Here is a 26,890-nt window from a genome sequence, read left to right on the forward strand (position 1 = left end):
GGAGAACAGTTCAGCAATGATTGTGGAAAAGTACTTCTACTTTATATAGGCTGTGTATTTATCATATCATTCCTGCTTTTACTATATGTTACTGTTATTTTAGGTTTTATGTGTTATTTGGCATGATTTGGTAGGTTATTTTTGGGTCTGCGAGGACTCACAAAATTTTCCCATATAAATAAATGGTAATTGTTTCTTCGCTTTACGACATTTTGGCTTACGAACCGTTTCATAGGAACGCTCTACCTTCGGATGGCAGGGGAAACCTGTACTTGCAATGATAATGAACAATTTCGCATATCTAGTCATTATTATACTTAAGTTTATTGTCAAGGCAGATCATAAAATGAATTAATATAGGTTGCTGGTTAACACAGTCCAGATAGTTTTGGAAGTAAATACCTCCAGATATTATATGTTTTCAGAGGAACCTCCTGCCAGTGTCTTTTTTAAGTAACTATCAAATTGGTTACTGATAGGCTTCTACTAATTATAGCAACAGTGTAAAGCTTTGCTTTCTTGATTTCTTTAAAGTTACTGAACACTATAGGAAACTTCGGAGTAGTGATCATATACTTTCTCCTGTCTTCAAGGCTTATGCACAAACCAGCTGTTCTCAGTTACTACAGTAGACATTCCTCTTAGAATGCGTGACATGACTGGAAGAATAACTAGAGGTCATACTTCAGAAGACAATGAGTCAGAAGACAAAAAGGAATTGGGAGGAATATTCTCAACAGGTCCATCAGATCCATCCAGCGTTCAAGGAGCAATTCACCAATAAATTCACAGTACGGAAGAATAAAAATACAAAACAAATATAAATCAAAGAATGCCATATTACAGAGAAACTTGAACTAATCACATATATACATTTCCTTTGTATCTACCCTTTCCAAATACACTCATGCTGACTTTTAGTGAACGAGGTGTAGATGCCTTTGGCCATGACCATCACCAGCCTGGATCTGGAAAGCCCAGCTTTGCACTACATCATTTTATTGTGGTTACACTAGAATGGGATAACCAGGTGGCCAATGTCAAGGCCACTAGCAGAGCAGCAGGGTTAGAAAGAAGACAGTAGCTCTGAGCTCTGAGTTATGACTATACTCGTGGGCAGAAACTCGATTCTACCAGTCTGTGGACAGAGATTATTTGGCTGCTCAAACACTCTACAAGACAAGTTGAACACTGGTTCTATCAACCATACAGCTATTAAGTCATAGAGTCATAGGGGAACTCAACCTACCTAGTCTGTACTAATCAGCAACCACACTTACACTCATCTTATATTAATCACCATATTCCCATCAATTCTCCCAAATTCCAGTACACTTTGGGACAATTTACAATGATCAGTTAACCTGCACATCTTTTGGCTATGCAAGGAAACTGAATTACCCAGAAGAAACTCATATGGGCACAAATAGAAGAGCAAACTCCACACAAGAGGTCAGAATTGAACCTGGTCACTGAGGCTTCCAGTAACTGATCTGAGCCACATAGCTGCAAGCTATGCAAAGGTCTGGCCATCATTTAAATTTTAAGTTGTTTCTATGTGTATTTCACTGAAAGCTCAGATATCAGTCTTCATATCATGAATCAGGATTGATTCTACAAAAAACGCTGATAGGGTGGAACTCATCTTCGAAGTTAGAAGTAACAGGGTTCAAAACAGTATAGCAAATTCATGCTCTTTAAGACTGCATTCAGGCTTTCTGGCAAGCATACCAATGCATTAATCATAACGGTGTGTATACCCAATAGTCTCTTCCTGTAGGCCAACCCTATCAAGTGTTGGTCACAGTCCCCAAAATCAGAGCCTATGTAATGAACTTTTGTGATCACAGCCTTCTTGCCCCTCAATCTGTTACTGTCTCATCAATTCATGGCTAGGTAACAGTTCCTTCAAAAAAAAGACAGCATGACATAGGGTTGAGATGAGAGATAGTCATGTAGCGTAAAAATAAGATACGTATACTTTCACAGTCAGCATCTTCAAAACTACAAGAAATTGTTGATTAGAGTGAAATGCAATGTGAGAAAGAGGATTAGCTATAAGGTAATGCCATCTTCTATCAAATCAATCTGCTTGTGAGTCCCAGCAATGAACGTCCCATGATGGCCAGCATGCTTTCCTCTGTAGAGGTTAGAAAATTTTGTTTAGTGGTTCAATGTTTTCAGCTCTAATTGTGTGCCATTCACTCCTGCTCAAGAGAGTCGAGAGCAACATGAGTCATACTATGTGTTTCAATGTGTAAAGTAGGCATAAGCTATAGGATTGAATGAATAAAGATAGGTGAGTCTATGAATGTACAATATCAGTCCTAATTGTCTAATGAGTGTGTGGTGAATTGAGAAAGTGTGAAGGCTAATGGTCCATTTAGTAGACTATGACATATGCAGATATATTCACTAACTATGAACAGAAGTATGAGATCACTGAACTTCTCAAGGTACAGCTTTTGGATCTTTAGAGCTTGAACCTGCATTTACCACCATGATTATCAACTGTCATCTAGAAAGTCAGTGTATATTAATCCATTTAACTTGTGTGGATTGACCACATCGCTTTGCCCTTCCCCTTCCTTCATGAATATCATTGATGAAGGATGAAGTATGTCAATAAACTTCCTACCCACATCAGTGACACTTGGCACGCTCTTGATCTTTTCAATGATTTCAATCCCCAGCCCCAATCATCTTATTTTCCTATGGATGTCCAGTCCCAATACACCATCAGGAAGGTCTCAAAGCTCTCCATTTGTTTCTGGACAGCAGACCCAACTAGTTCCCCTCCACCACCACTCTCCTCCGTCTGGCGGAACTTGTCCTCACTCTCAATAATTTCTCCTTCGGCTCCTCCCATTTCCTTCAAACAAAAGGTGTAGCCATGGGCACTCGCTGTTTCTGCACCCATGCAGAGCTCGTCAACTTCATCAACTTACCCTCCAACTTCCACCGTGCCCTCAAATTTACCTGATCCATTTCCGACACCTCCCTCCCTTTTCTCGATCTCTCTGTCTCTACCTCTGGAGACAGCTTAACTACTGATGTCTGTTATAAACCCACTGACTCTCACAGCTACCTGGACTATATCACTTCCCACCCTGTTACTTGTAAAAATGCCATCCCCTTCTCTCAATTCCTCCATCTCCGCTGCATCTGTTCACAGGATGAGGCTTTTCATTCCAGAATGACAGAGATGTCCTCCTTCTTCAAAGAAAGGGGCTTCCCTTCCTCCACCATCAATGCTGCCCTCAACCGCTCTTCCATTCCACGCATGTATGCCCTCACCCCATCCTCCCACCACCCCACCAGGGATTGGGTTCCTCTTGTCCTCATCTACCATCCCATAAGTCTCAGCATCTAGCATATAATTCTCTGTAACCCACCATCTCTAACAGGATCCCATCACCAAGTACGACTTCCCACTTTCTGCTTTCCACAGAGATCTCTCCCTAAGCGACTCTGTCCATTCGTCCCTCTCCACTTATCCCCCTCCTGGCACTTATCCATGTAAGCAGAACAAGTTGCTACACCTGCCCCTACACCTCCTCCCTCACTACCATTCAGGACCCCAAACAGTCCTTCCTGGTGAAGTGACACTTCACTTGTGAGTCTGTTGTGGTCATCTACTGTATCCAGAATTTCCATTGTGGCCCCCTATATATCAGTGCTTCGCCGAGCACCTATGCTCTGTCTGCCAGAAAAAGCAGGATCCCCCAATGGCCACTCATTTTAATTCCACTTCCCATTCCCATTCCATCATGTCAGTCCATGACCTCCTCTACTGTCGCAATGAGGCCACACTCAGGTTGAAGGAGCAACACCTTATATTCCGTTACGGTAGCCTCCAACCTGATGGTGTGAACATCGATTTCTCACACTTCCAGTAATACCCCCCTCTCCTTCACTATTCCCATTCCCCATTCCCATTTCCCTCTCTCATCTGATCTCCTTATCTGCCCATCAACTCCCTCTGGTGCTGTTTCCACTTTTCTTTCTCCCATAGCCTTCTGTCCTCTTCTATCAGATTCCCCCAGCCCTGTATTTCTTTCACCAATCAACTTCCCAGCTCTTTACTTCACCTCTCCCCTCTCCCAGGTTCACCTATCACCTTGTGTTTCTTCCTCCCCTCCCCCCACCTTCTTACTCCTCATCTTTTTATATCCAGCCCTGACGAAGGGTCTTGGGCCAAAATGTTGACTGTACTCTTTTCCATAGATGCCGCCTGGCCTGCTAAGTTCCTCCAGCATTTTGAGTGTGTTGCTTAGATTTCCAGTATCTGCAGCTTTTCTCTTGTTCGTCATTAAACCACTCATATTTTGTGTTCTTAATATCACTATCCATATCACAATGTGTTATGTAATGACTTCTCCCAGCTGCTGGTGCTATAGTGCAGCATTAAGGGGTATAAAATGACTATAAATCATGCAGGTTAGCTATTATTGCTGCTCAGCACTTAGAAAAGTTAAAGGGTGCTTTTCATGTTATTAGGCCCTGACATGGTGTGCAGCCATTCAGTGTAGTCAGAATTGAGTGTATGCTTCAATCATGGCAATTGACAGGCAGCATGAAGGTGATGTGCTGCTTGCTTCAGAAACAATGGCATACGTTAATTTCACAATGTTCATTTTCAGTAATGAACCAATTTTACCTCCAATTATTTTAATTTACATTCTAAAGGCAAAAGAATCACTTAACAGTTACCTTTCTTGCAGCATTTCCACACAGTACTTTTCATGGATTCATAGTGAAAGTTGAGCCATATCAACAGGGCACGCTCACCAGTGGAATATATATTGCTGGAAAGGGGATCAGCATTTATTCTTGGTAAGTTTTCCATGCTGCTTTGACTGCCCAGTATATTGTTGACATCCTTCAGTGTCAACCGAGAAAGAACAAAAACCTAAGAAACAATAAATCGTCTTTGTTAAAACTGTATAATCCTTTTTACAGCAAACGTGTGCATCAAAGAAAATAAAGCATAATCATCTAGCAGTTAATTTACAATTGACTCTTTTACATCTGATGAGTGTAATAGCCCCAAAGCACCAGTTTGAAACATCCACTCTCTTCTCTCCACCCATAGTTTGATGTGTATCAATTAACCTCATGTAATGATGTCTCTTCTGCTGCTAACCACTTTAACCTATTTCTTTTCACAAACTTCAGCAAAACATCTAAAGAAAAATGCTCCAACATTTCAAATAATGAAGCATTTAGGTGTTTCCAGAGAAACTGATGTAGACACTTAGTCTATCAACTGAATTCAATTAATTACCTCTAATCTTATTCAATAACGTCATATGCAAATAATATTGTCTAGAATTTGCAGAAAGGCTATTGCCTTTAAATAAAGTCATAATGCCTGTTCTAAACGTACAAAAGGTCATTCATTTAATCAAACAAACCATTAAAAGATGCTAATGTGCTGATCTGTTTTATTATAACATTAGAAAATTCACTATGTTAAATTTTGCATGTATAAAGCATAATGTATTTGAATCATTTTACCTTGTAAATTTGAAGCAACACATCGCACCATGAACGTTTGCTTATTGATTCAAAGACGCTATCATCCAGTTCAAAAATGTCAGCACTTTCAGGGTTCTGAAAACAATGCTGAAAAGGTGACATATAATTTTGATGCCATGTTATTTTAAAGGTGCTTTTTAAGTACAAATCCATGCATTTTTGCAACTTTGAATGATGGATTTAATCTAGTTATCAGTGTTTTAAGAAATATGGACTGAACAGGTAATCATACCTATTATACAATGCAAGATATACAACCACTATTACACTATTACGTATTATTTATTCTAAAACTAACTTAGAGTAGCATTACAAATATATTTTCTCCCATTCATAACAAGAAGCAGTTTCAGGAAAAACCAAAAACCTGAAATCAACCAAAGGCTAGACTCTGCAGTTCCAATCGTAGTAATATCTCTACAATAGGATTTTTTAAAAAACAATCTGATCAAAATAACCTTCTATGCAGAGTTTTCTCCTTTATTGATACTAGTCTCTTTTGCAACAGAAACGAGTGACATTGTTATTGATACTCAAAACTGTGATGGTGCTTCATTTTTCCAAAACTTTTGCTACTTTTAATGCAACATGGGAGATGGACATTAGACAAATGCCTCAATGTCCAAATAGCATTATTACTCCAAATATATAACAAATAGAGTGATTTATCTTTCCTCCTCTAACTGTACATTAGGATAAATAAAGTGTTCCATGAAAGTTGTTAAAAATGATCAAACAAATTTGTTTCAATTATATGTACAACTAAATGGCAATCAAAAACTACATCAGAGACCTACACTTCTCCCGTATGAATACCTGTCAACTCCTCTTCAAGTTTTCCATACCAAGTGTCCTCATTTAACAGTTAATTCTAAGAGTCCTTTAAATGTAAATAAATCAGAACTGATGAACTTAACTGAATAATTTGTGATGTATGGCTGTTCGGTGTCTATTGATTACGTGTTATAAATGCCCAGTTGTGTCCCACTTTGACAAGTAAAGTATCTGCACATTGAGGGTGCGAGTTGCACGAATTACTGTATTGGAAATCAAACTGAGACATCATAAGCCGCTGCTTCATAGAACACTGCAGTGCAAGTAGATGATGGCATCAATTACAAAATTTGCTGATTTAATATCAGTCGTATCACATTGATCTCCTAATGCAATTGACGTGTTTGACAAACATGGAAAACCAAACAAACAGGAAAAGGAAGGACCACCCACCTAGGTATTTGGAAAGATTCATCATTACCTGGAGATTAAGAATGCTGCTGATGTCTAGAGAATAATAATATTTACATGGAGTGTTAGCCCAGAAGATGAAGGACTTGTGTTGAGTTCAAGGTTTCACAAAGTTCATTAGTTGAAGTTAGATGCCTCAACAATCATTCCTCTTTATCAACTATGATGACAAGTAGAAAATATACTGCACTAAATAACACTGTTTTCAAGAAGAGGGAGGAGCAGAAGGGTAAATGGGTTCTTAGCAGAATAATTAATCCATCGGGGATCTTCCAGCGGAAATCTCTTATGACTACCTTGGTAGAATATTATAGAGATCCTGACTGAAATATGAAATATATTCCCAATTCAACAAACACTTGATCATCTGCATATCAGGCTTCCTCCAGGAAAGACCTGGATAGATCTGTAACCTAACCCAGCCTTCTGTGCACTGCTACATTAGGAACAGTGTGTTGTGCTCCTTATTCCAAGAGAGCTGAATATACTGTATCTCTTTCTCCTTGGCAAGAAATAAGCTGGTAGAACAAAAATATAGGTTTGACAGGATTGGAGGCATCCCATTGGTACACAATACTTTAGCTTGCAAGTGTATTACTTTAATAGTGTTTGGTATCAACTCATGTGCCAGCACCGGAAGACGTGTATTCTAGAATGCCAAGTTAGTGTCTTCATATACACAGAGCATAATTCTGATCAATACGCAACATTTAAGCTTCAATTATGAAACTTTTGTTGCAACTGCTATACAACCTGAAGATTCCAAGCATCCATGTCTATCACTTTTCACAGAATTTCTGATTTCACTCTACAACTCGCACACACAATGACACTATGCTTGCACTGAAAGCCATGTTGCAACACCCAATGCAATCAACCAAATCACTAAAATTCATAATAGCCCACAGCACTCTGCACAGAAGAACAATTAAGGGTTTGGTCATCCCATGATCATATTACTGTGGAGCAGCACTTGAATTGCATACTGCCTGCAACAGCTTGGGTGGCTATGGGTTAATCACTAACACTAAACCTGTCTTTCAGCACCACCTGATTCAACTCTCTTTACTCAGAACAAATAAGTGTGATATTGAATTCAGATTTAGAGTGGGTGTTCAAAATGTTCGGTAGATGAATGTGTAGAATCGGGTTAAATGTGCAGTAAAAATCATCAATGTTTAAGATTGTGTTATGTCTTTGTGTTAGTCTAAAATTTGTGATTATTACATCTTTTAGGAAATAAGAGTGCTAAATGCAATGCACCACTAAAGGTATATAAATTGACTGATAACAATTAATAATAGGTGAGAGTATTTGTATAACTGATACATGTCATTAAAATATGCAATACTTAGTGTGCCAATTAATAGTAAAACACACAAAATATAAATGTGCATCAGTGCTCAATATTCAAGGAAGCTATATAATTAAGGGGAAATATTAACCTTTCTTAATATCACACTACCAAGAATCAGGAAATCAAATATTCTCTTTGGATGAAGAGTTGTCCAAATGCTTGTTTTACAGCTTGAATAAAAATTCTCTGAGGTGGAACAAAATGTTCCTCATAAATTTAACATATGTTTGAGTAATAAGATTCATACCTGTAATTGATACCATTGTTTAAACTGTTCCGGCTCCAATAAGAACTCTGGTTTCACGTGAGCAAGGCAAGCTCCTTGAGCTCTGAAATAAGACATAATTAAAACAGGAAGGAATATGTTAATTATACCCAGGGAGTGAATTCATATATTATGTTTCACAGTTTTCTGGACAAACATTATAATATTTTGGAAACTTTATTATAACATGAAACTGGAATGTGGCATCATAATTGATTTTCATATTCAATAGTTGGAAAATGTAGCCATATTCAAAATTTAAAGTTGAATAACCAAAAGTATCCTTCAACTGGAATTCAGAACCAACCAAATAGGCTATACATGAATGCATTATAGATAAAAGACTAGAAGTTGCAAAGGGAAAATCTCTGATACAATAAATTATCTCAAACACGAGAAAATCTACAGATGCTGGAAATCCAAAGCAACACACAAATACTGGAGGAACTGATGGTCTCAGCCCGAAACATCAACTATTTACTCTTTTCTGTAGATGCTGCCTGGTTTGCTGAGTTCATCCAGCATTTATATGTGCTTCAGAAAAATATCAATTTTCTTGGGTTCACAGATCAAATAAATATACCTGTTGCAACTCTCATCAATTAAAACTGCAGAGCTAATCATATGCAGTCAAGCTTAAACTACTGCAACCGTAGGATTTGTTTTTAATTTGTTCTCGAGATATGGACAATATTAGGGAAGCATTACATGATATCCTACTTCTATTCTGCCTGAGGAGGTGTTGATGGGTTGCATTTTGTAGCAACGGAATCTCTTTGGTTCTTATAATGGCATCAAGTTAGGGAAATGATTGATTTGACTCGAAAACAATGAAGGGAAACGAGAGCAGATAATGTCAGAAATATTTGTGATTCAGAGAGAAAAATCAGAAGTCATGTTTTTAAAAGGACTATATTTAGCTAAAAAGTTTGTACTTCTTGCAATAAATTTAGTATTCTCATCTGATGCATTATATGCTATCTAAAAAATGTAGGCAAGAATTTGACAAGTTTACTTTGACAGCATAACTTAGTAACTATTATTTCCAAGTTTTCCTCTAAGATAGAAACACTTCTAACTCTTGAATGTGAAAACTGTACTTGTTCCAGCAAAGGTGCATGTGCCACTTGAGAGTTGTTTATTGTGATATTCCTTGCAGAATACTAAACTATTGCCCTATCATTGTAGACATGGTATTGGTATTAAATTTCTGGAGAAAGATTACCTCTAAGGCATGGAGTTCCCAACCATTTTTATGCCATGGATCCCTACCATTAATCAGAGGGTCTGTGGACCCCAGGATGGGAACCCCTGCTCTAAGGGATGAAAGCTGGGCACTGGCACTGATGCTGCCTTGACAAATAATAAATTGATGAGCGGTGAGGTAATTATATTCATTTTTGTTTGATTTACCCATTACTTAACAAGTGTGAATTTTGCCTGTTATGTCTCATCCTACTTTGCCAAATGAGCTATGACTGCATCTGCACACCACAGAAATTATTAGCCAAGTGTTGACATTATCAGAAATAGGTTCATCACTGATGAGAAGTCAAGGATTATGAACAATGAATTTGGATCTTGGAGAAAAAAAGGCTGAGAGAAGATGCAGATCTTTGAACTGAGAGCATCAGAAATGTTGCAAGAAACCTGAAAATTTATTTGACTAATCATGATACAATGAAACCTAATTTTAGAAATAGATAAAATCTGCAAATCTGACTATTGCATTTTTCCTGCAATCAGGGGGAATCGTCTACACCAGTGTATAACAGTCTCACTTCAAAGAGCATGAAAAATATTAAGGAGGCAATGTACAATAATTTGTGTGGATTCAGCCCTTTGGAGTCTGCACATTGAGTTATTATGAATTCAGTGTCTAGCCAACACTAATTGGGATACTGATTATCTCAGTGAATCACTACAGCGAACAATTCAGTGAACTGAGTGGCAAGTCTCAGTTCAAGCTACTTGCTTTGCTTTCAGCACTTCTTTATGAGAAGTTACATTGTGGTATCAAAGATATGAAAAGTTATTCCAAAGCTAAACGTGGCTTTCTATTAGAGATGGCACAGCATTAGAAAGTCTACACAATACTCACATTGGCCCAAGAGCAGAGTTTGCAATTTTCATTAAGAGCCTCTAGCGATTCAAAGGTGCCTCAAAAATTACTCTTTGCTGATGCATATATTGGAGATATGGCCTCTGAGCATTCTTTGAGAATAGCATTTCAAGCTGAGACTCCTCTCCTAATTCTTCAAACATGTTTTATTTCTCTCTGTCTGTCTTTTCATTCTCCCTGAACAGCTGCTCACTGAGATGAATAGTAACTAAATTACCTTTGCGCAGAAGCAACAGTATTTGCCAAAAGCTTGAAGGAAAGACAACATTCTTGTTTCCCCTTGAAATCCTTAAAACTTTCAGGTGCTCTGGAACACTTAAGACTAGCTTACTATAAGCAACATTATATGCAAATCAGTCAGGAGCTAATTTGTAGGTGTGTTGCCATTTCAAAAAGCATGAGTACTAAGTCCTCCCTGTAACTAAATGTTAAATTTTATTTATAAATAAAACATAGTACGGGGTACAACACTGAGATGCAATTAGACATTGCTGATATGAAATCATTGGTGCACACTAGACGTCACCATAATCTGCCTACTCCCCATATTCATTTGACAATTTTGCACACTTTGTATTTTTCTTCAATTGCCAGAATATGAGATTAAGTGTACATATAAGCATAATACAGAAGGTTTAAAAGCACATTGGCCCTACAGTACCAAAGTAACAAGTATGGAACTGTGAAAAATGTCACTATTTTGCCTTTTTTATGAAAATACAGAAAACATGGCATGGATGTGTGATTCAAAGCAAATAATTGATTGAGAAGTTAGTTCATCAGAAAATAACATGGAGTTCAACAATGGATAAATGTATCAAGCAGTGAATGGAGGTGGTCAAAGGGGACCAAAAGGGACCAGAAAAGGAAATTTCATCAAGGAATAGGTCAAGTGAAAGGAAAATGAATCATAAGGATGACTAATGATATAGATAAAATATAATATCACAGAGAAGAAATCTTACAACATACCAGTTGCTGAATATTTTTGTGGCACTATTGTAAAGGAATACAGGAAACAAATGGTTGGAATAAGTGGATATTTCATAGATTAAGGGAAAACAGCAGAAATGAAAGATGGATGTATTTTTGGTACTGTTATATATAGATGTTTTGAATGTGAAAAGGTAAATACACTCAGTGGAAAGATGTTGCAGGGTCTGGTTTAACAGAAGGACCTAGGAGAAAAAAGTATTTGCAACAGACACAAAATGCTGGAGGAACTCAGCAGGCCAGGCAGCATCTATGGAAAAGAGTAAACTGTTGATGTTTCGGGCCCAGACTCTTCATTAGGACTATTGTCTTGTAAATTAAAGTGCAGGTATTAAATCCAGAGAAATGGCCAATGGTGGTCTGGATTTCATAAACAAGAATATATAAATGATAATAATTTTGAAAATGATTTGCTAATGATCAAAGTTGAGTACAATGTTTAAGTTTTGAAAACCTCATTACAGAGTCTTGAATTCAGTGCTTCTAAAAAAAATGGCATTAGGTTGCAGCCATTCAGTTTTCTTACATTAACCATATGAGTGCAACTTCATATTAATTTGAAAATACAAAATAATCACTTTACCTTAGGAAAATGAGAAGTATTGAATATTGCCAATGCAGCTGCAACATACATTCCATAGGGTGACTAGGCAATGACCGGCTTGCTGTCAGTCCAAGCAACTGCTGGCCACTCAAATGGTTTAATAAATCATAAATTGTTTTGTTTCCTTTACCACATGGCTTTTGGCTGCGTTCAGAAAAAAATGCTACCTTTAGATATACAGTCACTTTGTAATTTACTTAGTTCACTATTACCAGAAATTTCATTTGTTCTTCTCCAGTTCTGAACTTAAATTTTACCCTAGCAACACACGAAGGAGGAGCTGGGGGAATGCAGCAGGTCAGACAGTATCTATGGAGCGAAATAGATAGGTGAGACCCTTTATCTCAACTGGATATGTTAGTTGTCCATTATAATTAAATGATTAGAGAAAAAAGGCTTTTTATCTAATAATTATACATTTGGTCTTCTCTAGTTTCACCTTGAATTTTTCTTTCCTTTCAGTTTTATTTACAGTGCCTCTAATATTTTTGTGATTTGAAGTTTATCTTTGGGATCGTCTTCAACTATTTTTTCACTTCCTCTGCCTTTTTACCCTTTCACATTCTCTCTTGTATGGTTTCAACAATATTTTTTTCAAACTATATTTAGTCTGTGTTGCATATCTAAATTGAGGTGTTATCTGTTTCACTGCTATGTTGGAATTTTCCATGAGGGTCAGCAGCTAAAGGTGCAGAGAAGAGCCCTGCCATTCACTTAAAGGCAAAGGAACGGAAGGTAAACAATGGTAGCCACAAGGCCCCTCAAGCCTGGATCACAATTCAATAACATATTGACTGAATCTGTGTCAGTTGCCCACATAATCCTGATTTACTCACTGGGTGTCATAGTCACATAGCAGTTAGTGCAACACTATTACAGCTCAGCATGTTCTGGAGTTCAGAGTTCAATTCTGGCACCATCTGTGAGGAGTTTGTATGTTCTCCCTGTGAGCCACATGGGTTTCCTCTGGGTGCCCTGGTTTCCTCCCACAGTACAAAGATGTACCGGTTAGCGGGATGGTCATTATTAATTGTCCTGTGATTAGGCTAGTGTTAAGTAGACGAGTTGCTGGGCGGTGCGGCTCGTTGGGCTGAAAGAGTCTGTTCCACACTGTATCGCTAAATAAATAAATACTCCGATTCCCCTCACATCAAAAATCTGCCAATCGTAGTCTTAAATACAGTCAATAGCTGAGAATTCACAGTCCAGTCCTCTGACAAGAAAAATATCTCCACGTCAAGAAATTTCTCTGCATTCAGTCCTAAATGGCTAACATCTTGTCCTGAGATTATAATCCCTACTTCAAGGTGATCAAGCTAGAAGAACTAGCCTCTTAACATCTACGCTGTCAAAACCTGTATGTGTTGATACTACCTCTGACATTTTTCTAAATTCTACTGAATAAAGGACAATTTTCATAAAACTGGATGAAGTTTAAAATTGGAAAGCATTATTCCATTGTATCCATGTCAGTAGATCTCCCCAACCACTACATAATTTTCTGGACTTACTCTTTAGCCTTGCCTATCATAGTTCTTCAAAGATACAGCAATATATTAATTAAATATGTGTAATGACTATTGTTTATTGACTACAGCTCGACCTTCAATGCTATAATTCAAAGCAAACTCTCTTCTAAATTTATTGATTTGTTGACAATGGGATTCACCACCTCCCTTTGAATTTGAATGCTTGACTTCTTGCAATCAGTAGGGATAAGCAGCAACACCTCTGCCTTTCTTATCCACAAAACAGGTGCCCCACAAGACTGTGTCCTAAGACTCCTACCCTGTTCACTCATTACTGCATGGCCAGATTCTGCTCTAACTCCATCTACAAATTTATAGATGATATCATCATAGTTGGCTGAATCTTTAATGATGATGAGTTGGACTACAGGAAGGATTAACTCTTGACCTCACAGTCTACCTCGTTATGACCTGCACATTGTCCACTTGCAATGCACTTCCTCTGCAACTGTAACACGGTATTCTGCACTCTGTTATTGTTCTACCATGTTCTATCTCAATGTGCTGTTATAATGAATTGATCTGTATGAATGATATGCAAAACACATTTTTCACTGCACTTTGGTACATGTGATAATAGTAAACCAATTTATCTGTTTCTTCCTCTGTACATTTTTCAAGCAGATAGTTCCAGAACCCTACCACAGCTGATGAAAACATTCTATCATAACTCCCATCTAATTATTCTACTAACTACTTTAAATCAATGGCCCTTGTTTAATGACCCCATTGCTAAAGGAAATGTCTTTCCTATTTCCTCTGCCTCAGAGCCTCAACGCATCTGTGAAGAAATGCTAGCTTTCTTTATCATTACTTTGTTCCAATCCCAGCAGAATATTCATAAATCCTCTTTACATCTTCTCCAGTGAAATCACATCTTTCCTAGTTTGAAATGAGATCTGACCTAGTGTTGTTGCATAAACTCTCTTCTCTTACATTCCATACAATGATTAACAAAGGAAGGTTGGAATAAGTCAAGCTGTTACAGACCAGTTACTTTCATTTCAATGCAGGGCAAGATATTGTGTCTATTCCATGAGGCAAGATAAACCTTCATTTTCAAAGGGACAGATTAATCAGAGACACTCACTCAGCATATATTTGTTGAGAGAAGATTTACTCTGGCTGGCTTGGTTAAATATTTCTCTAACTGCAAGGTGACCAGCTTCTGAAACATATTCTCCACAATACCCTCAGGCTCATGGCTGAACTATACCAATGTCAGATTTGCCTAATTTCCACAACCCAGAATTCAAGCTGCTCCACCTAATGATACCTTCTGCTCTTATATTTATCCAGGACAGAGGAAATGTCCTGAAATTCTCAATTAGCAGAAAATACTCATTTCACAAGTCCAAGTTATCTTGCATACCTCATTCTGCAAAGGTTAGCACTAAGCATAAACCAGGATCATTAAATTTATTTAACTCTTTAGATATAAACTAGACTATTGACCTTGACTCACAGATGTCCATTATTCTCCAAAGTCCACACTAGTGAAAACAATACTCCATGCACACTACACACTGTTTTAGCAGAACTCATGGAGCTAGATTCAGTTACCACAAGCCTTGAATCTACAGCCTTTAGTTACCATTTCCAGCTGGTGACTTAATTACATACAGACACCTATATGATTCTTTACAACAAAAAATGTTTCATTTATATAATATGTGCTCATATCTGACTCGAGGAAACTTTGGATGAGTGATATCACTTTCATCTAAGTCAAATGATTATGGATATGATTTAATAACACTTGTGATACCTTCATGAATTATTTTGGATAAATTGGATGAAATAATAGTTTTGGTCTGTTTCTCGCTTGGATGTCATAATTCCATTGGTGCTATTCAAGTAAAAACAGAATGTTGACTGATCAAAATTTAACCTCCAACAGACACCAGACAGACTATGTTCTCAATTAATTGGTGCTTAAAAAACCTCTGTGCAAATAAACTGGTTCATTTCCTTACAGTGGAACGTAACTGCCATTCAAAATCTTTGTAAACTACAAAACACATTGGAACATCTTGAGATTGTGACTTGTGTTCAAGCCAAACCATTTGTTTTCTCTCCCAATGTTCAAATAAAGGTATTCCAAATTTGAACAAGCTGTTGAAAATGGTAATCATAGTTGCTTATAACAGATTGATTTTATGCACTTGCCTTCTCAGTGACTCTGGAACTGAAATAGGATGCATTCCATTTGGCCAACCGAAGAGACTGAACCAGATCTGAACAGCAGTTAGAACCTTCTGGCAGAATACATCTTTACTAGAAAACATTAGTTCCTTTAAATTGTTCTTTCTGTCTAAACCATCAACATCATCTTCTGGACTCGTCATTTCTAACTTGGAATCTCCACTTCCAATGGTATCTACAAAAAGAGATCATACTTCAAGTTTGCGAAACTGTTTACTTTAAACAACAGTAAATATTGCTTTACTACCTACGTTAACCATGAATTACTATATATAATCTAATGCTATTTCCACAGTACTATTCTTTCACAAGCCAGGAAGAAACATTATCATATCAGTCTATGAGTTGTAAACAGTAATGTCATGCATCAGAAAGTTCTATCAATAAAAGGAAATGATAAAGGGCAAAATATGCTACAAAATAATCAATTCTCAACATTATTTTTATCAAAATTGCTTATGAGCAATCATGTATTGTATACAAATATACAGCTTAATGCAAAAATCAAACAGCTGTAGACCAAAATGCTGCTTTTCTAAACATTTGTAAAACTACGGCATTAAACCAACTGATTAATTACGTATATAAATTTCCTGAATGTTATGGTGATCCTTGACTAACTTTGTGGGTGATTTCGACACTAAACGTGAATTTCATCACTCATCTCTGCACCTTACAAAAGATAGAGACAACTTTAAATAAATGCCATTATTTTCTCAGTGACTCCTTCTTCCTTCCCTTGATTTATATCTAATTTCTTACAATGAACTGACTAGTTCCTTTGATAACTTGGTGCTTGTTGTTTATGTAACCAGCTTTGTCTCCTTCTCAGCTCTCATCTTCTTTCACTTACACAAGTCTAGCATTTTCATGGTGTAACCTTTGTAACTGCGTACCACGCCAGCTATAGTAATGCTTTAATCATTATAAAGACCCTTAATTACAATTCTTGAAAGCCATAAATAGCAACCATAGCATAGCAAATGGACATTGATCAGTTCTTTTCTTTCATAAAGATAGTTTCCTGGAATACCATGTCCACCAGCATTTGATGTCACTTTCGATCATCTTGTCTGTTGACAAAGCATTTCTGTACTGTTAACGTCAAGCCAAAAGTCCCACTCATAAACCAATCACTAGGTAAACTTCAGAATATGGTAATATTCAGAAGGTTGAATAGATCAAAGGCTTTAATTTGAAAATTTTCACTTTTAACTAAGAATACATGTGATTGGTAAAAATCACAGCATGGTACGGAGCCTCCAAAGAACGGGAACGCAAGAGGCTACAGAGGACTGCAGGATCAGCCAGTTAGCCAGTTCTATCATGGGCATATTCCTCCCCTGTTTCGAGAACATCTTCAAAAGACAGTGCCTCAAAACGGCGGCATCCACCGTTAGAGACTCTTGCCATCCAGATTACGCCAGAAGACCAACATTCAACATTTATGAACAGCTTTTTTCTCCTCTGCCATCGGATTTCTGAACAGTTCATGAACCCATGAACACTACCTCATTATTTATCTTTTGCACAGTATATTTATTTTTGTAACTGATAGTAATATTTTATATTTTGCACTGTACTGCTACCGCAAAACAATAAACCACAATAAACTTCAGTGAAAATAAACCTGATTTTGATATCATGTATAAATTGTATATTTAATAAATTGGATAGATATCAGCAACTTTCTTAACGCACCATTTTGCATGGTCAAAATAGCACTGTCAAAATTCATCATCATTCAATGAAAATTTATTTCATTATTCCCAATATTCGGGAAGGTATTCTTACTAATCTAAGGAAGCAACCAGATGCACATTTTTCCAACTTTTCTCAAGCTTTTACTAATATGCATTTTGCTCACGTGGAAATTTAGTAGGAGTTGGATATCCCAGTAATATTTTTCCATCTTCTACTAATGACCTGCTCAAAGGCAAGTTAATATTTTATTTAACACCTGTGAATATTTTCAACTGCCAGTAATCTCCAATGCTAACCCTGCTAAAATTTACAGTACAATATCACTGTAGTGACAAACAATCTGCATTGCAATAGCCTAATTACAACTTGTATGCCTGATACAATCATAAGAATTGCTATAGTGATCCCCCATTGATGAAACAAGGTTGATATTTTGCATCTCAGTCCTGGCTTGCATCAAGTCTTCTTTCATCGAAATTATTAGAATTTATCAAAATAGTCTTCAGTTATAATCTAAGCCAAATGAACAAATCTAGCTTTTTATTTCAATATATAAATGTAAACTATTAGTTCACCTGATGAAGATTCTTCAGAATAAGAACTTGTAACAGAAAGTACTTTGACTGTAGATGAACTTTGTAAGGAAACTCCAGGGGTATAATGTGGTTGAAGAATAACTTTTCCAGTGCTTTGATGATTGTTTGAATTATCTTCTAAAAAGAACACAAAGGATTATTGGTAAATGAATATTTATTCTATATTTATTCTGCTAATACAATGCTTTCATTTTATTTGAAAAACTGCATGATCAGATGGTTTCATCATACTACAGGACAAGACAGGAAAATTGTTTATTTCCAAGCAACTATTTATTTCAATGTTGATTAGTGTGAAATGTGGGCAAATTTTAAACAAGAACAGACACTTCTGAAAAATCTGGCTGAAAGCGCTTGGATGTGTGGCACAAATCTCACTGAAACTGAGTAATTATTTGAAGTTAATAATATTGAAATTCAAAGACCAGGGCCAAAAGAAGCCTTTGATGAACTGCAACTAACATGGGGAAGGCTAAAATAACTATCTCCTGCTCCAAATAGAGCTCAAAGTTTGCTATCAACTTTATCTCCTTGGCCAGGAGTTCCCATCTGGGGTCCATGGACCCCTCAGTTAATGGTAGGGGTTCATGAGATTAAAAAGAAGGTTCGGTATCCCTTCCCTAGGCATTGTTGATGTTTCAGAATAGATCAAGAATCAAACCTACAGCATCCTCTGCAGACTGTTGTTTTCTTCCATTCCTACCTCACCTGATTTGCACAAAGCCCTCTTTCCTAAACTAATCACCTCCTGATTAACTTTACATATGGTCGCTTGGCTGTGTTTCCAATATCTATTGGTTGGAGAACAATGCCCTGCAGTTCAATCTTCTAATTGGTTCATTGATAATTTGTTTTCAACTAATATCTCCATCAAGCTGCATCCACAAAATGAAGAAAGAGGATATAATTAAATTCCAATTTTGAGCTATTTAAACATTATTTGTGAAATCAGAAGAACGTATATTCCTTCAATATCTTAGTGGCCTTTCATTTGCAATTTCACTTTTCTAAAGTGTTTGAATTATTAAAAATAAAATATAACAATAATCAGTTGCAATCTTCACTTAATTTCTAGATTTTTAGTAACTGACAATTTATTTTTCAGGATTTCCCAGATGAAACCTTTAAAGTTTAATTTACAGATAATAACAATAAAACTTTAACACTTTTAATATGATTAAAATTAAATTTAGGATGCCTGTGCTTTATTTTATCCATTTTGAAACAAGTGCCCATTCCTGAAACTTTGCCTCCTATATTCTATCATGGTAGCATAACAGTCAGGACAACACTATTACAGGTCGGGGCATTCTGGAGTTCAGAGTTCAGTTCTAGTGCTGTTCTGTAAAAAGTTGCTGTTGTGGCGACCCACTTTCTGGCACACACAAACCGGCTCACAACAGTGCACGCAGGCAGAGGGCCGGTCCCAAAAAGGGCGCCAGGCAATCTTCACCAGCAGGAGGAAAATCCCGCACGCGGAAAGGGTCTGGGAATATGCATTCCCCACAGCAATCCCGCCCCAGGGAGGGCGGGAACGGGAAGGCTTTAAAGCAGGCCGCGAAGTTTGAATAAATCTCTTTCATCACAACTCTAACTCACCGACTCCGTGTGGTTACTCTAGCGCTGTGTGTAGCACACCGCTACAATTGGTGACCCCGACGGCCCAAACGATATTTGGACCAGAGATGACCGACGCTGCATCTGTTCACGCAGTTTCGTTAAAACTGCCAAGCTTCTGGACGCTGCGACTCCATTTATGGTTCAAACAAGCAGAAGCTCAATTCCACATTCGGCAGATAACCTCGGAGTCCACTCGCTACTACTACGTGCTGAGCTCCCTCGACCAGGAGACAGCTACACAAGTTGAGGAGTTTATACAGTCGCCCCCGGAGGATGGCAAATACACAGCATTCAAAGCCCTGCTCATAGGGACTTTCGGACTCTTACGGCGCGAACGAGCACGCCGCTTAATGCACCTGGATGGTTTGGGAGACAGGCTGCCGTCAGCGTTAACGAACGAGATGCTGGCCCTGGCTGAAGGACACAAACCCTGTCTCATGTTTGAGCAGGCGTTCCTAGAGCAACTGCCCGAGGACATACGCCTGCTGCTGTCCGACGCAGATTTCAGCAACCCCCGGGAGGAGGCGGCCCAAGCAGATGTGCTGTGGAATGCCAGGAAAGAGAGAGGGGCATCCGTCGCACAGATCATCAAGCTGCGTACCCAACGACAGACCAGACCAGGTCCAGCAGCAGAGCCTACAAAACCCGGCGACGGGAGTGAGGAGCCCAACGAACAATGGTGTTTCTACCACCAGCGGTGGGGCACAGAGGCCCGCTGCTGCAGACCACCCTGCAAATTCCCGGGAAACGCCAGGGCCAGCCGCCACTGATGGCTACGGTGGCTGGCCATCAGGACAGCCTTCTGTATGTCTGGGACAAGCAGTCGGGACGCCACCTTTTGGTCGACACCGGAGCGGAGATCAGCGTCTTACCTCCAACGAGTTATAATACCTGCAACAGAGAACCGGGACCCGCCCTGAGGGCCGCAAATGGCAGCACAATACGAACCTACGGCATCCGCACGGTGCGGCTACAGTTCAGCTCCAGCCGGTTCACGTGGGACTTCACACTGGCCGCCGTGGCCCAACCACTCCTGGGGGCGAATTTTCTACGAGCCCACAGCCTGCTGGTCGACCTGCAACGGAAGCGCTTAGTCCACGCCAAGACTTTTCAAACGTTCTTCCTGGGTGAAGCAGAGTTGCCAGCCGCACACCTGGACTCCATCACGCTGTCTGACGATGAATTCACCAGGGTCCTGGCGGATTTCCCATCAGTACTGACACTGCAGTTCACGGCAGCCATGCCCAGACACGGAGTACAGCACCACATCCCGACCCAGGGACCACCCCTCCACGCCCGTGCTCGAAGGCTTCCCCCGGACAAGCTCCGGCTGGCGAAGGAGGAGTTCAAGAAGATGGAGGAATTGGGGATCATACGACGGTCTGACAGCTCATGGGCCTCCCCCCTTCACATGGTGCCCAAGGCAACGGGGGGCTGGAGACCATGCGGTGACTACCGCAGACTGAACGAGGCTACAACGCCAGACCATTACCCTGTGCCGCACATTCAAGACTTCGCAGCAAACCTACACTGCGCAAGGATCTTTTCCAAGGTAAACCTCATCCGGGGATACCATCAAATCCCTGTACATCCGGACGACATCCCCAAAACAGCACTTATCACCCCGTTCGGACTTTTCGAATTCTTCTGAATGCCGTTTGGTCTAAAGAATGCCGCACAGATGTTCCAGCGGCTAATGGACGCGGTGGTACGCGACCTGGACTTTGCATTCATCTATTTGGACGACATCCTCATAGCCAGCAGTAGTCGGCAGGAGCATCTGTCCCACCTCCGCCAGCTCTACTCCCCCCTGAGCGAATTCGGCCTTACAATCAACCCAGCCAAATGCCAGTTCGGACTCGACACCATCGACTTCCTGGGCCACAGGATTACTAAAGACGGGGCAACCCCGCTGCCCGCCAAGGTAGACGCGGTCCGCAACTTCCCCCGACCCAACACAATCAAAGGCCTGCAGGAATTCGTGGGTATGGTGAATTTCTACCACCGTTTCCTCCCCTCAGCAGCCCGAACCATGCACCCCCTGTTCACTCTACTGTCGGGTAAGGGCAAGGATATTACCTGGGACAAAGAGGCCGCAACCGCTTTCGTTTAAACCAAAGAAGCCTTGGCAAACGCCGCGATGCTAGTGCACCTCAGAACGGATGTTCCTACTGCCCTCACGGTGGACGCATCCAACACAGCGGTCGGTGGAGTGCTGGATCAACTCATCGAAGGTCGCTGGCAACCCCTGGCATTCTTCAGCAAACACCTACGACCACCTGAACTCAAATACAGTGCTTTCGACCGGGAGCTATTGGCACTATACCTGGCAATCCGGCATTTCAGGTACTTCTTAGAAGGTAGGCCCTTCACTGCGTTCACAGACCACAAACCGCTTACCTTTGCGTTCATGAAGGTGTCCGACCCCTGGTCGTCCTGCCAGCAGCGACATCTGTCCTACATCTCCGAGTACACGACGGACATCCAGCATGTCTCTGGAAAGGACAACGTCGTGGCGGACGCACTATCCAGACTGACCATACAGGCCCTGTCCCAGGGGGTGGACTATGCAGCGCTGGCAGAGGCACAGCAGGCAGACGCTGAGATCCCCAGTTACAGGACTGCAGTCTCCGGTTTGCAGCTCCAAGACCTCCCCGTAGGCCCAGGTGAGAGGACCCTACTATGTGACATAGCTACTGGCCAACCCCGCCCCGTTGTCCCAGCGGCCTGGCGCCGGCGGGTTTTCGAGTCCATTCACAACTTAGTGCACCCCTCCATCAGGACAACCGTCCGGCTGGTCGCCAACAGGTTCGTGTGGCATGGACTGCGTAAACAGGTCAGTGAATGGGCCAAAATGTGCATGCAGTGCCAAACGGCCAAGATGCAGTGGCATACCAAGGCTCCGCTGCAGTGGTTTGAACCCACCCGCCGGAGGTTCGACCACATCCATGTGGATATCGTGGGGCCCCTGCCAGTGTCACGAGGAGCGCAGTACCTCCTAACTATGATAGATTGGTTCACCAGATGGCCAGAGGCAGTCCCGCTCACCGACACCACCTCCGAATCCTGCGCCCGAGCACTGATCGCAACCTGGGTAGCCCGCTTCGGGGTACCGGCCCACATTACCTCCGACAGGGGACCCCAGTTCACCTCCAGCCTGTGGTCGGCTATGGCCAACATTTTAGGATCGCAGCTACACCACACAACTGCCTACCACCCACAGTCGAACGGACTAGTGGAGCGCTTCCACCGTCACCTGAAATCGGCTCTCATGGCCCGCCTGGAGGGGCCTAACTGGGTGGACGAGCTTCCCTGGGTCCTGCTCGGAACCCGCACGGCGCCCAAAGAGGATCTGCACACCTCGTCGGCCGAGTTGGTGTATGGCGCACCCCTGGTCATCCCAGGAGAGTTCATACCAGCCCCAAGGGGGCAAGAGAAAGAACCCACAGCAGTCCTGGACAGACTACGGGAGAGGCTCGGTAACCTGGCCCCCATCCCCACTTCACAGCACGGACAGAGCCTGACCTGCGTACCCAAAGACCTGCAGAACTGTAAGTTTCTTTTCGTACAACGGGGCGGACACCGGGCACCGCTACAGCGGCCCTACGAGGGGCCGTTTAAGGTGATCAGGAACAACGGGTCCATGTTCGTGCTGGACATTGGGGGGAGAGAGGAGGTTTTCATGGTGGACCGACTCAAACCGGCCCACGTGGACTTGGCACAGCCGGTCCAGGCTCAGGCACCGCGGCACCGGGGCAGACCTCCCAAACAGAGGCCGATCCAGACTGTGGACATTGGGGGAGGTATCGCCGATTCTGGGGGGGCGTTATGTGGCGACCCACTTTCTGGCACACACGAACCGGCTCACAACAGCGCGCGCAGGCAGAGGGCCGGCCCCAAAAAGGGCGCCAGGCCATCTTCACCAGCAGGGGGAAAATCCCGCACGCGGAAAGGGTCTGGGACTATGCATTCCCCAAAGCAGTCCCGCCCCAGGGAGGGTGGGAACGGGAAGGCTTTAAAGCAGGCCGCGAAGTTTGAATAAATCTCTTTCATCGCAACTCTAACTCACCCACTCCATGTGGTTATTCTAGCGCTGTGTGTAGCACACCGCTACACTGTACATCTTCCCCATGGAATGTGAGGGTTTTCCTCATGTGCTCCTGTTTCTTCCCACAGTCAAAAGACATACTGGGTAGGTTAATTGGTCATTGTAAGTTTGTAAGTTGTTCCATGATTAGGTTAGGGTTAATTGGGGTTGTGGGGTTGCTGGGGCAATGTGGCTCAAAAGGCCGGAAGGGCCTATTCTACACCATATCACTAAATAAAATCCACAAATGTTGCCGGACTTGATATTGTATGTTTCCCATACTTGTATTCTTGATTTTTTTTTTGCTTTGGTCCAGTTGATAGAGTATTTTCAAACATTTAGAAATTTTAACATAGGTATGGTGTTGAAATGAAGTTGACCTCCAACTACAACCACTATTCAATACAGATTGGGTAGGAAGGGACAGTGACGAAAATTAAGCTGAAAAATTAGCTAAGTAATAAGCAGACAGTAAAGGAAGGGATTAAAAGCAGACAGCATAGAGAGAGCTGTTTTTTGTGGCCAGAGTACGTCAGCAACAAGGAAAAGGGTGTGAGTGAGTGAATATTTAGATAAGTATACAACAGAGAGCACACATGGAATACAATGAATTGTCCTATCTTCTAGCAGTGGATCAGGAAATTTAAGCCTCCTTCTGAAAACACTGCTTCATTGTGTGGGGTCCAATTTTCACAAATATCAAAGAAGCAAAAAAAATTCCATTTTATATCAATGCAAGTGACCATGTATAAACACACAGCTGAAGAATCTGGAACATTATTTTAGAAATGTGTTTTCACTATTGTAACTATGCAATAGGGTTTTATGAAAATTCATTTGACATGTAATAAGAAAGAAGTATTTTACATGCCTTGTGTTTGATTTAGTGAACCAGCCAGATAAGTATAAAATCCAAGAAAATACAATGCACATGGCAAAAATTTTTGGCAACACATGTAGATCAATTTAGTATCACCTTTCGAAGGCGCATTTTTACCCTTCAAGATTATGCAAATTTAAAGAAAAATAATCACAATCCAACGATGTTATGTCTATTTAACTCTTAAAATATATAACTTAAATATATCTTTAAATATGCCTACCAGTTTTGAGGACAATTTGTTGGTCTGCTTGGTGAAGAGCTAGGTATCTATACAAAGTCAACAGACAATTATCCGCAGATGCAGAGACTGAAAGCTTGACCCTATATAGAAATAAAGGTAAAATATATTACACCATTGCACAATAAATGAAATTTAATAAAGCAAAATTCTATTTTGCTCACACTTCCTGAACATAGGTTCAAGTACTTTTCCAACAAGCCTTATGGAATCTGTAAGTTTTTCTACCAAAAGGCTGCATATGTTTCATCATAGAAGTGTTCAACAACTTGACATTCACAGGCATCACCTATGATCTGCCTTGAATGTGGATATCAGAACATTCTTCAAGAGGGTAAACTTTTTCAAGGCATCAGACCCTGATGGTGTATCTGGCATGGTACTGAAAACTTGTGCCAACCTACCAGCCAGAGTGTGTAAGAACATCTTCAGGCTCTCAACCCCTGCTCATTATATTTTGCAGCAGTTAATTTTTGATAATCTACACTTAAAGGTCATGAAGCCAGTTCCTTGGAGTGCAAAATCATAAAAATACTCAATGAGTCAAGGAATTCAATAGAGAAACCTACAGAAGAAAATTGATAAGCATTTCTGTCATACTGGTATGTTTGAAATGTTGAGAAGCCTGAAATAGTTCAGCACAAACAGAGGTTTTGTAAAGTGCTCAAAGGTAAATTTAATGGGGTGCCCAATTCATTTTAATACATGAGGCATGACCTCCATCAATATTTGAGGCCAATTAGCTCACCTTCCACTGCAGCAAACAAAGTCATTCAACATCATTTAACAATGTGAAAACGATTGAGGAGATCCATCCCAAAGAAAAGACAATTTTTATCAGGATAAAAGCATTTACTTTATTATTATTGCAACATTATCTGAGCCTTTCCTCAACCTGTCAGTTACCCATTCCAAACTGAAACTATTTTTGACAAAAAGATACAGCCAGAAGATAGGCCTTCTAACCCTATAACTTCATGAGGTCATTCTGAAAGAAAATCTGCACTTTCTTTCACTAAATCACTGGAAAGCACTGAGAAAGTCATTAGAGCAAAGAAAGGCTTTCAGAAGACAGGAAATAATCGAATGCACTTGATTGATGCAGGTGCATGTTATTTGTCATGGTTTATCTAAAAATTTCACATTGAATATTCATTGACATCAATTCTGTTTTGTCATTGAGAGCAAGACAATATGATGGTTAGCAACAGAGGGAAGGTGTGGCGTGTAACCAAGTGGTTAGGGCGTTGCACTAGCGATCTGAAAGTCATGGGTTCGAGCTTCGGCCAAGGCAGCGTGTGTGTCCTTGAGCAAAGCACTTAACCGCACAATGCTCCAGTCTACCCAGCTGAGAATGGGTACCGGCAAAAATGCTGAGGGTTAATCTCGCAATAGACTGGCATCCTATCCGGGCGGAGTCTCGTACTCTCAGTCGTTTCACGCCACGGAAACTGGCATAAGCACCGGCCTGATGGGCCACAAGGCTCGTGCCAGACTTTAATCTAATCTTAAACAGAGGGAGGTAAGGTGTAACTTCTTCAACTGGGACATCAATTCGTCATCAAAATCCATCAAGAATGCTTATCATGCCATCCCACACCCACATTTTAGCAAGTCCGATCACTTGGCTGTACTTCTACTCCTAGCACATAGGCAGTGACTGAGGACTGCAACACCAGTAGTGAGGATCAAGAAGCTATGGTCAAGGGAGGCAGAAGTGCACATAGAAGACTGCTTTGAATTTGTGGACTGGACTATATTCAGGGATTTATCATTGTTTCCAAATTAATATGCCACAGTTGTCGCAAACTTCATGAAGACCTGCATAGATGATTGTGCGCCTTCAAGTACGTACCAAAAATACCCAACCAAAAGTTACAGATTAACCAGACAATTTGCAG

At 40.5% G+C, this 26,890-nt stretch overlaps 1 protein-coding gene across 1 annotated transcript in view; it reads right to left on the bottom strand.

Annotated features, from left to right (window-relative positions):
• LOC134348078 (cilia- and flagella-associated protein 47-like) overlaps positions 1-26,890 on the bottom strand; it is a 712,768-nt gene that overhangs the window by 467,890 nt on the left and 217,988 nt on the right. The window contains exons 27-33 of the mRNA XM_063050919.1: positions 24,972-25,072; positions 18,141-18,278; positions 15,826-16,036; positions 12,107-12,271; positions 8,391-8,472; positions 5,521-5,628; positions 4,714-4,912 (exon numbers count right to left, since the gene is read on the bottom strand). Of these exons, the coding sequence (XP_062906989.1) occupies positions 4,714-4,912; positions 5,521-5,628; positions 8,391-8,472; positions 12,107-12,271; positions 15,826-16,036; positions 18,141-18,278; positions 24,972-25,072 (1,004 nt within the window). The remainder of the gene's footprint in view (positions 1-4,713; positions 4,913-5,520; positions 5,629-8,390; positions 8,473-12,106; positions 12,272-15,825; positions 16,037-18,140; positions 18,279-24,971; positions 25,073-26,890) is intronic.

This window comes from Mobula hypostoma, chromosome 6 (assembly GCF_963921235.1).
Source record: "Mobula hypostoma chromosome 6, sMobHyp1.1, whole genome shotgun sequence".
Classification (NCBI taxonomy): Eukaryota; Metazoa; Chordata; class Chondrichthyes; order Myliobatiformes; family Myliobatidae; genus Mobula; species Mobula hypostoma.